The 12,367-nt window shown below is 33.5% G+C and overlaps 1 protein-coding gene across 1 annotated transcript in view; it reads right to left on the minus strand.

The window, feature by feature from the left end:
* The window catches only part of LOC149925872 (integrin alpha-PS2-like), a 78,267-nt gene extending 66,945 nt beyond the window's left edge, over positions 1 to 11,322 (minus strand). Inside the window, exon 1 of the mRNA XM_090160219.1 lies at positions 10,857 to 11,322. Within this exon, the coding sequence (XP_090016345.1) occupies positions 10,857 to 11,035 (179 nt within the window). The 5' untranslated portion in view covers positions 11,036 to 11,322. The remainder of the gene's footprint in view (positions 1 to 10,856) is intronic.
* Between the last annotated feature and the right edge of the window lie 1,045 nt (positions 11,323 to 12,367).

A 12,367-nucleotide genomic window follows, 5' to 3' on the forward strand; every position in this document is an offset into this window, starting at 1 on the left:
GTTGTAGTCTTTAGAAAACAGACACTAAAATCGATTGTCGAAGACGTTTCAGTTATATCCAATTACTTCTGTGCTTTTCAGTAATTTTATAAAGTTTTCCGTGGTTTCCAATGTTTTTTTACATTTTTTCTGTTCTTTAAAGTGATTTTCTGAGGTTTCCAGTGATTTTTAAAACCTTTTCGGATGTTTCCGGTGATTTTTTAAATTTTCCTGTACAGTCCAGTGATTTTTTAACACTTTTTCCGTGTTTTCCAGATATTTTAGGAATTTTTCTGTGCTTTAAAGTTATTTTAATAAAATGTATTTGCTTTTTAGTTATTTTAATACTTTTCCAGTGCTTTCCAGTAATATTAACAGTTTTTCTGTGCTTCATAGTTACTTTAGAAATAATTCTGTGCTTTAAAGTTATTTTAATACAATTTCACTGCTTTTTAGTAATTTTAACAATTTTTCTGTGCTTTATAGGTATTTTAGGAATTATCTGTGCTTTATAGTTATTTTAATCCATGCTTTCCAGTTATTTTAGGAATTTCTCTGTGCTTTATAGTTATTTAAATACTTTTTCACTGCTTTCCAGTTATTTAAACAACTTTTCTGTGCTTTTTAGTTATTTTAACAATTTTGCTGTGCATTTATCTTTATGAAACACAGTTCTATGGTTTTCGGAAATGAAATAAACGCACTGGTTAACTTCCCTCAATTTCTACAGCCGTAACAACAGAATTCGCAAAAAAATGCGTTTGTATGGTAAACGTCCACATTTGGAATCTCTGATTTCCGTTTTAAACGCTCGCACGTTTTTTGGGGAGAGTCGGATTTCGACTTGATTTAGGGGACGTGTTTCACCCCTCCGGAAACGTTCGTGACCCCTTCTTTATCCCTCAACCCCTCTATAGTTCTAATGACGGCCACATGGTGGCGCTCTGTCCGCGACCGAAGACGGAGAAATGGCCCTCCTTACATTTTGTTTTATTGTTTTCGACGTCACCTTATCTTGGCAGCAGGCGGGCAGCTGGCGAGACAATGCGCGCTCCACTTCGGCTTCGGGCGGGTGCTGAGAGAAAGCAGAAGCGACTGAGGTGGGCATGTGGGCGATTTTCCGTTTGCCCCCGCAGAAGTATGGTGACCACGTGCGAAATCCGCGGGGACAGTCAGTTCTGATGGAAGCGTTTAGATAAATTGTTTTATCCGTGATAAGGGTGCCAGCGTGTGGCTGCCCTCTTCAAGGGTGAATAACTACTGTACTACCTAGGAACAGGGGTGACCAAATGAGCGATTGTTAGCAAATGCCGATTTCGACCTTTGAAATGGTTATCTCGACCTTCAAAAGGTTTATCTCGATAATGTAAAAAAATCTTATAATAAAAAATAGCCAAATAAAAACCAAGTTATTTCAACCTTGAAAATGGGGATTCTACATTGAAACTAGTAATTTCGACCTTGAAAATGGGGATTTCAACCTTGAAACTAGTGATTTCGATCTTGAAAATGGGGATTTCAACCAGGAAAATGGCGATTTCAACATTGAAACTAGTAATTTCGACCTTGAAAATGGAAATTTCGACCTTGAAAATAGAGATTTCGACCTTGAAACTAAGGAAATGAGTCTTCGCAAGATAAGGGAAAACTAAAATTTAATCAACCAATTTATGGAATAGACCTAAAATAGGCATCCGCGTTTTGGCGGGAAATTCGCTGCTATTTAAATATTCCAAATCACACGTTTTACGCCCTAAATAGACACTTCTCTCGTAAGATGCAATTGATATACTTCTGGTCATAAGAAGAAAAGGTTAAGCAATATTAAGAGAAAACTACGTAATTAGTGTAATTAACCTCTATTTGGTTAAAAAACCATTATGAATGCCGAGCTGGTCTCTTGTCTGGAGGCCAAATCTTTGTCAGTTATCGCTGTAAGGGCAAGCTTAAGACTGACTAACATCGTACTTCAAAAAATGCCTCTCCGTTTTTTATTCCAAGCAAGAAAAAAAATATTTCAGAAAAAAAGTACGATTCAGCTTGGGTGACTTGGAGGGGGGGACGTCGTATCAGAGTTTCAACCAGGCTTATCGCCCAACTACGTACACTAAATACTGGTAGATGAAATGTTCAATGTTATAGCTATATCGGTGCTAAAATATCATAATTAAGTTAATACTGAAGATTTAAAAATGCAAAAAAATTGTGAAGAGATTGTAAATCAATTTACCATTTTTTTTTAAAACTACATTATAACTATATATATAAAAGGAATATATTGGAATTTAATATTTTTAATGGCCAAGTAATTTATAATTTATATATTCAAAATTGAATATTTATATTTATATATTTATATATTTATTATTTTGTATTTTATTTCAAATACATTTCCCAAATAGTATTTAACATCTTATTTTAAATTCCTTCCCTCTATCAATATTTAGTATTTATTTTAAACTATTTTCCAAAAAAAGTATTTAGTATTTATTTTAAACTATTTTCCAAAAAAAGTATTTAGTATTTATTTTAAACTATTTTCCAAAAAAAAGTATTTAGTATTTATTTTAAACTATTTTCCAAAAAGAGTATTTAGTATTTATTTTAAACTTTATCTAAAAAAGGATTAGTATTTTATTTAAAATGCATATCCCAAAAAGTATTTATTATTGTTTTTAAATACTTTTCCCAAAAACTATTTAATATTTTATTTTAAATTATTTTCCCCAATCAATATTTAGTATTTTTTTATATTATTTCCAAATATTATTTAAAATGTTATTTAATGATAATCAGCTAAGCTAATACCCAAGAATCACACAGGCTAAAGTTAACTAGTGACTTGTGAAGCCAATTACCGGGTTAAATCCATTCCACAATAAATATTTAGTATTTTCTTTTAAATTCTTTCCCAAAATCAATATTTAGTATTTTCTTTTAAATTCTTTCCCCAAATCAATATTTAGTATTTTCTTTTAAATTCTTTCCCCAAATCAATATTTAGTATTTTCTTTTAAATTCTTTCCCCAAATCAATATTTAGTATTTATTATAAACTATTTCCCCCAAATCAATATTTAGTATTTATTAGTGTTGTAAGTAGGAACATTTTCCGGAAAATGACCGAGGCCTTTTTTCCGGAATATTTTCCGTATTTTTCCGAATAAAATAGACTAATATATGGTTTGCAAATTTAAAAAAAGCGGCATTTTCACCTAATTTTTTTTCGAATCTAAAAGTTTAACTAAACCTCTAGACTAGTTTAAATTGATTAACAATGTAACGCTATTAATGTTTTGTAGTATGTTTACTGATATTTTATGTTTCAATTTTTTATATTTCCACAATTCGGAAAAATTTCCGGAAATGTTTCCGCATTTTATTTTTCCAGAAAATTAACAACACTAGTATTTATTATAAATTATTTCCCCAAAATCAATATTTAGTATTTATAATAAACTATTTCCTAAAGGAATATTCAATATTTTATTTAAAATGCGTTTCCCTATAAGTAATTAGTATTTTATTTAAATAAAATTTTTCCCTAAAGCGTATTTATTCCTTTATTTAAGATACCACTCCCAATAGTATTTGATATTTCATTATAATTGCGTAACTTGCTTGATTTTCCGAAACGCGAGTTAAGATATTTTCGCGCTGATGTGACGATTTGGCGTATCTTCATTTCGTAACATGACGAGTGCGTTTTTTGGCCCGAAAATGGTTCAAAAGAGATTGTTCCTCTCTGGTGGCGTGGGTTGATGGGCCCTCGCTTCGTGGCTGTAATTCCAAACGCTCTTAATTGTTAAAGACATTGCGCGCGTATCTGCACGCTTCGGATTTTCTGAGCATTTAATTTGGCTTTGACGTGTTTTACGTAGGCCACAATTGCTTTTATCGCGGCTCGTTTCATCGTCATTTCACGGTTTGATATTAAACGAAATTTAATACGTAATCTCAAATATTATATTTGTAATATCGAAAGTTAATCATTATTAATTATTATATAATAAAAAAATTATGATTATTTAGTTGACACATACGCCGCGAGCGAACTTGGCGCTGTGTGTAACTTCGCCAGCTAATTTTGTTCGAGACCAAGGCCTATTGCAAAATTAAAACGCTTTCATTGGGAACATTGAAGCTTACTTGGGTAAAGAAAAATAACACGTTATTGAATAGGAATAAAATTGACTGTTATCAGAAGTTTATAAAATATTTGTTACGAGAGAAGTATCCATCTTGGCCATTAAATGAACCGTGTAAGTAGAGGTCGGGGACGGTTAATCATTAGCCATGTTTAAATTGATTTTTTTCGGGAAAAAATGTAAACAAAGAAATGTACCGGTCAATATTTCGGAATATGATTAAAAAACATGTATTATTCGTAAAATTTGAGCTTTTAAAAACGTCGTTTTTCCGATTAATTTTACAAATTTATCAAAAAATTAATCGGATAATACAGAAATATAAATTACTTGATCAAAACGTTTTACGAATAATTTTGAGAGCTTTATCTATTGAATAAAAGTTAACCATCCCCGACCTCTACGTGTACGCGGGTTCCTTCGTACTAGATTTTCCCGCCAAATCGCGGCGAAAAATCTAAAGAGTCTATTTCTTCGTTAAAGATAAAACCAATCTTAAAAATTACCATATTATACCAATGAAATAGTATTAGAAAATCATTATATGATGTATTTCATTTCCAAATATGATTTGAAAGGTCGAGGTTTCCAAAAACGGCACACTTTTTAAAAATAACGGCCTAAAATGGCACACTTTTTAAAAATAACGGCCTAAAACGGCACACTTTTTAAAAATAATGGCCTAAAACGACACACTTTTTAAAAATAATGGCCTAAAACGGCACACTTTTTAAAAATAATGGCTTAAAACGGAACACTTTTTAAATATAAATTTCGTTGGGGAGTTTTTAGACATAGCGTAAAACGGAATACTTTTAAAATAGTAATTTTCTCAAAATTCTATAATAATAAAGTAATATCGGCGTGAAGTATGTCGACGTCACCCATGCTTTTTCCTATAGATAAAAAACTGCCCTCCAAATGGCGGAAATACTACTACTCTATAGGTAGAGTTTTAAATTTTCAGGGCTTACATATGACGTAGGGAAAGATTCTACAAAGATTTTCAATTTTCATGTTTTCTAAAAATTAATTTTATTGACCGGTAGGTGGTAAACGAAAACCTTCATTAAAGAAAGTTGAACACGTAAACAGGGTCGTGTAGAGGGGGTCGGGCAATGGGGGGAAATCCCTGACACCCGGCGAAAAAAGGGCCCGGAAGCATGATTTTTAGAGGCCCGGTACAACAGTGGCCCATCGGCTTGCCCTTCACTAGCACCCTCCCTTGAAATTTTCATTTAGAAGGGCCCGCGATCACACCATTTGCCCTTGGGCCAGAAATTTCTCCGCACGTCATACCCTGAAAATGTAAAAACTCTACTTATTATAAATTTTGAAAAAATGCGATAACGGTTTTAGGACATATATTTAAAGTTTTCCATGTGCTAAAAAATGTGCTACTTTTCGGATATTACCACCAAAAAAATAAAACGCGAAACTGATGTCATTGCGGAAATACCGCCATTTCCCGTTTGGGATTTTATCTCTAAAACAAGCCTAAAAATATACCCATAAGCCTAGAAATTATCTGATTAAATGTGGTCCTTATTTACATCCAGGTGTAAAATGATCGTTCTCCTTTTTTCGGGGCAGTCTGTAACGGTAAATGGTCCCCCTCCCCCGAAACAGTACGGCAGGGCACTAACGGGATGGTGCCTTCAAAGCTAGAAGAGGGGCTGCAGTCGACGCCATCCGTAGTTCACTGGCGACTGTCTGGTAAGCCGCGCTTTCCAAAATTTGTAGCATCTTCCTTAGGGAGTAATGGAAAGCTTATTTATATCTTCGAGTGTGAATAATCTCGGTTGCAGCTACATCCGGTTGACTTTGCTTTCGTTCTAAGCCTTAATCATTTCGCGAAGTCCCGCGAAAATTACTTTTTCATTTTCATTTTTTTTCACACTGTCTTACGCGCTTTAGCGCCATTTTGGTTTTATGAATGGGTTACAATTTTATTGAGGCGAAACTTTCACCGGGAAATTTTGTCATCGTCGTAGGCATAGTCAACTATAACTTATACCATAAGTAACATAATAGCCCATAAGTATGCCTCCGTTTAATATTCCATAGAAGAAGTTTTAATGAGACAAATAGTGGACCCGTAAATCGAAAATTATTATTATTATTTTGAAAATGTTTTTAATGAGACCAATAGTGGACCCGTAAATAGAAAATTATTAATATTATTTTGAAAATGTTTTTAATGAGACGAATAGTGGAGCCGTAAATCGAAAATTATTAATATTCTTTTGAAAAAGTTTTTAATGAGACCAATAGTGGACCCGTAAATCGAAAATTATTAATATTATTTTGAAAATGTTTTTATGAGACCAATAGTGGACCCGAAAATGGAAAATTATTAATATTATTTTGAAAAGGTTACCATGGAAACCAAATCTAGCGCTCACCGTGCACGAACTAAACTATGTCATTGTCCAAATTCGTTTAACTAACTCGCGGTTCCTCGATACAAAGTTGATGACGCGTATTTCGTTGGAAGTGACGTAATTTACGTCATATCGCGTCAACAAGGTTTCGTTAAAGAAAACGCTTTTATGGCATACGTATAAGTGATTATTTTACATATGCTAATATGATTTGAAATTTGGAATTTAATTACATCGACTTAAATTTATAATTTCCATCTGTGAGCTGAGGTATTCGATTATGAAGTCCATAGGTTAACTCAATTTCAACTAATTGTTTTATCATATTAATGAAATATTACTTAATTTCCCTTTAGTTTTCATTAGCCTAAATTGGGAATTTTGAATTGCCCCTCTATTAAAATATTTGGAAAGGGCATTGCCCTCCCTGTCCCTGATGGTTCCTACGCCCTGGTTTTTACCTAATCATGAATATTTTATAGGAATATCACCATTAAAAGTAGGGATGCACCGATATGGGAACAGCCGATATATCAGCTATTCGTAGCCGATATATCGGCGGTAATATCGTACGATATATCGGCCGATGTTGTCTATCATAACAGTAGTGTATATGATAAAATCATTGTAAAAGACGGTTCAGTGCACAGTCATACCATTTTATTCTCATTTTTCATGAAAAAAAGTTTTCAAGAGCATATCCGAATATGTTTCTTTTCATTTTACTTGATTCATATTCTCTACCACAAATCGAATATCGTTGTTTTTTAATTGTTTACACTCGTAACCCCCTGTCTAAAAAAAGGTATGATCTAGCTTCTGAAGACTGGCGTACGTGCCGCGGCGAATCAAATAAAATATTATCATTAGTTAGTTAATCGAGAATTTTCTTATTTTTAAATGTTTTTCTGGAAATATTTTTTTAATACCGGTATCGACCAATAACCGATATTAGAAAAATAGACCGATATATCGGTGCATCCCTAATTAAAAGAAAATTTACAGTTAGAACGGGTATAAATTTTATCAATCGAATTATTTCGAAGACGTCATATATTGTTTTTTTAATACTATTTCATTATGAAAATAAGGTTTATCAATAAGTAAAAGTAATTTTTACATTTTACACCCTTTAGTGAAGTTATAGACCCGGTAAATTTTGAGCCGTGATTTGGCGGGAAAATCGCGCCCAAAGGAAAGGTACTCGTTTCATTTTAATTGCCAAGATGGATACTTATCTCGAACCGATATATATTATAAACTTCTGATAACAGTAAATTTTGTTCTGATTCAATAACGTTCAATATTTAACCCAAATAAGCTTCAATTTTCACAATGAAAGTGTTTTAATTTTGCAATAGGCCTTGGTCTCGAGCAAAAATTAGCTGGCGTAGGAGATTCCAAGTCTACGTTAGATTAAAGTTACACAGCGCCAAGTACGCTCAGGCCCGACCATAGAGGAGGAAATTCGGTACAAATGACCGGGGCCCTTGCACTCTAGGGGCCCGGGGTTTGAACAAACGAGTCATACTGCTCCCGGATTGCTGTCCGAAAACGTAGTAATGGCTCTTTTGGGGCCCGAAATTTCTATTTTCCGGGGCCCGGGCTTGCTCACGGCTGCTTTGAGTACGCTAGCGGCGTATGTGTTAACTAAATTATCATTTTTCATATAATTATTAATAATGATAAACTTGTGATATTACAAATATAACCTTTGGTATCGAACAAAAATTAGCTGGCAACGTTACTTGGAAGTTACTTACAGTGTCAAGTTCTTTCACGACGTATGTAAATAATCAGGTCAGGGGATAAAATAAGGATTTTTTAGAATAAATAAAATAAACCCCCAAAACAAAAATTCAAGGAGCAGTTGGAACCTTGGAATTATTTTGTTTTTTAACATTTTAAATAAAACAAAATCGCGATAAATAGCACTGCCCAAATCCGATTTTAGAACTGCAAATTCAAGTTTTGGAACTGCACATCCGAGTTTTAGAACTGCACATCCGAGTTTTAGAACTGCAAATCCGAGTTTTAGAACTGCAAATCCGAGTTTTAGAACTGGCCAAAACTGCAAATCCGAGTTTTAGAACTACAAATCCAAGTTTTAGAACTGGTCAAAACTGCAAATCCGAGTTTTAGAACTACAAATCCAAGTTTTAGAACTGGTCAAAACTGCAAATCCGAGTTTTAGAACTGGCCAAAACGGCCCACTATTTTAAGCTCTGAATCAGGTCTTCAATTTGTTTTTCGCGTGAACGAGGGTTATTGGGCCTTTAATTACGTCCATTTTAATGTAAATAGACGTATTGTACGTGCTTTGGGTTTTATGACCAGTAGAGCAGATTGCTTCAATCTTAAAAACATGGAAGTCTTTCGCGGGAGTCACTACGATGAGTGACAGCTTTGATGGCTGGGCTAATGCTGTCCCGGCCATAAGGCTCCGACATCTGGATTTCGTTTTTCTGCCCTATTGGCTTCTGACGATTTATTGGGCTGTACCCAATATAGTGCGAACATACAAATATCATCCTACTTAGACCCACCACGCGCAGTTTTATTACTTTTTTCAAACATTTTTCAACTTGTTTAGCTCCGGGGGTCCGAATTAAAACGTAATAACTTAATTACTTTTAAATTTAAATTTGTCAAATTATTTTAAGCACTAAACAAGAGGCTGTTCTACACTTAAATAATAATTTTATAAGTTAAAATACAAAATTAAAAGAGTTTAGCTTGAAATAGCGCGAAAGTAGACAATAGCCACTGTAGTCTTCCCCCTTAAATTAATTTTTTTTGTAGCGTTATCTAACCTGAGCAAATATTTACGATTTATCAGATTATCCGCATTAACACTCATTATCAGATCAGTTGATATGGGTGAAAATAAAAACTAGATAGTTTGATTCATTGTAAACCAACAGACATAATGTGAGCGGATTTTAGATGTCGCACTTTTAATTTACTTTCAATAAGATTACACATATACTTCAGATCGGTTACTTGAGATAATGAATCAGATACAATTTGAATTCAGATTGCTGCATTAGGGGAATATAAAAGATTTACCTGATCTGACTAACTGAAACTTACAACCTGAATAATCTGTTCAGTTGGTCGTTAGAAGAACAACTGGTAATTCCATCTTTTGGTAATTCAATCTATTGGTAATTCCATCTATTGATAATTCCATCTATTGATAATTCCATCTATTGCTAATTCCATCTATTGATAATTCCATCTATTGCTAATTCCATCTAGTGGTAATTTCAACTATTGGTAATTTCAACTATTGGTAATTTCAACTATTGGTAATTTCATCTATTGGTAATTTCATCTATTGGTAATTCCATCTATTGGTAATTCCATCTATTGGTAATTCCATTTATTGGTAATTCCATCTATTGTTAATTCCATCTATTGGTAATTCCATCTATTGGTAATTCCATCTATTGGTAATTCCATCTATTGGTAATTCCATCTATTGGTAGTTTCAACTATTGGTAATTTCATCTATTGTTAGTTTCAACTATTGGTAATTCCATCTATTGGTAATTCCATTTATTGGTAATTCCATCTATTGGTAATTCCATCTATTAATAATTCCATATATTAATAATTCCATCTATTGGTAATTCCATTTATTGGTAATTCCATCTATTGGTAATTCCATCTATTAATAATTCCATCTATTAATAATTCCGTCTATTGTTAATTCCATCTATTGGTAATTCCAACCTATAGTAATTCCATCTATTGTTAATTCCATCTATTGGTAATTCCATCTATTGATAATTCCATCTATTGGTAATTCCATCTATTGGTAATTCCATCTATTGGTAATTCCATCTATTGGCATTTTAAAGATAACTATTTTGTTATGTGTTATGGAGACATAACATTGGTCACTAGGGCAAATGCTAAGATGACGTAATTAGTTACGTATCGATGACGATATCATTATTTTTAACGCGAGTAGTTTAATTTTATTCTTACGTATGCGTGAAATTCTTTTCGTTATCGGTGTAGTTTATTGCGGACCACCCAAAAGGGTACTGCCCCGCAACCATTTGCAAATCAAAATATTAGTCAATTTTCAAACCGCACTTTAGGCGAGTTCTGAAGCGCAAGAAGTCGTGATTCAGAAGTGTTTAAAATTGAATATTGTGTTTGGCCGGCATCCAAGAAATTTATTTTAGAGTTTACTTTTTAATTTCCCACCTTGGGGCTATTTTAAGATTAGTTAAATGCAATGTACCGCATTTAATTTGCTTTGTACATATTTTTCCAGCGTTTAAACCCATTTAATTCTAAAATAAATGATTCTGAATGTGAAGTCTACGTACCAGCTATTTCCATTGTCTCGGTGCTGTGACACCGCGAACCCGAACATACTGTGGTCAGGTCCATGATGCCGTAACGCGCTGTTAATGTCCAAATTAAACGCTTGACCGCACTTCAAAATGGCCAAGATAAGCGACACAATCCTCAGAATGGAAGTCCGAAACGCGCCGCATTCCGCCATTATTATTCGCGCGATTAAATTTAAATAAATTTAATTAGTCCCCAACGGGAAAAAAGAGCCACGCAAATTTCTAAAATTTCACTTCATTCGATTTAAATGTTTCGCAAATCCCCGCAAAAATCCTCTCTCCGAGACTATTTGGGAGGTTGAAATAGGCGATCTTGTTTTATTTTCCCCCGGCTGTAGTCGGATCCGAAGTTTCCAAGCTCGCGGGCGACACTTCCCAACGCGAGTTCCAAGTTTGGCAAAATGAAACAAACTCCGAGCGAGCGCCGGAGACGTTTCGCTGGGAGGATATTGAGCCAGAGAGAGGGATGAGGTTTGGCTCAGTGCCTCTTTCTAACTACTCCTCCTTCTTGGAGGGTGGATGGGAGTCGTTCGGGAGGGATTTTAGGGATACAAATATAAAGACAAACTCTTGTATTTTCGTATCACTGGCGACGGTTTGATTCCAACGAAAAGATGCCACTTTTGTTTTTGCCCGAAAAATGACGATTTTGACGTATTTTGTTTCGCTTGCTAGATCTTTTTATTGTTTTGACGTCAGCATTGTTTCCGTAATTTGGGGAGTCCTTTTGTGGGAAGGAAATTAACCGTGATTTCGCGTAGGTTTCACGCTAAATTTAGTTTTTATTTCTTTATTAATCTGGCTTTTATTTAAAGTACTATATAAGGGAAATATTTTATTGTAAAAGGTGATTAAATGTTATCGAAAATTACGTTATCAGCGTTGCCACATTCAAGGAAAAGTTCCAGGATTTTAAAATAGGCATAAAATGTCAGGAAAAGTGGGGAAATTTTAAGAATTTGTAAAAGGTAAGGGAAAAGTCAGGAAATTTAAAAAAATTGTAATAAGGAAAAGTTGGGAAATTTTTAGATTTTGTAAAAGGTAACGGAACGGTCGGGAAATTTTAAGAATTTGTAAAATGCAACGGAACGGTCGGGAAATTTTAAGAATTTGTAAAAGGTAACGGAAAAGTCTGGAAATTTTAAGAATTTGTAAAAGGTAAAGGAAAAGTCAGGAAATTTTTAAAATTTGTCAAAAGAAAAAGTCGGAATATTTTTAGAATTTGTTAAAGGTAACGGAAATGTCTGGAAATTTTAAAAATTTGTAAAAGGTAAAGGAAAAGTCAGGAAATTTTTAAAATTTGTCAAAAGAAAAAGTCGGAATATTTTTAGAATTTGTAAAAGGTAACGGAAAAGTCTGGAAATTTTAAGAATTTGAAAAAGGTAAAGGAAAAGTCAGAAAATTTTGAAAATTTGTCAAATGAAAAAGTCGGAATATTTTTAGAATATGTTAAAGGTAACGGAAAAGTCGGGAAATTTTAAGAA

Source organism: Leiobunum rupestre, chromosome 10 (genome assembly GCF_980474605.1).
Source record: "Leiobunum rupestre chromosome 10, qqLeiRupe1.1.hap1, whole genome shotgun sequence".
Classification (NCBI taxonomy): Eukaryota; Metazoa; Arthropoda; class Arachnida; order Opiliones; family Sclerosomatidae; genus Leiobunum; species Leiobunum rupestre.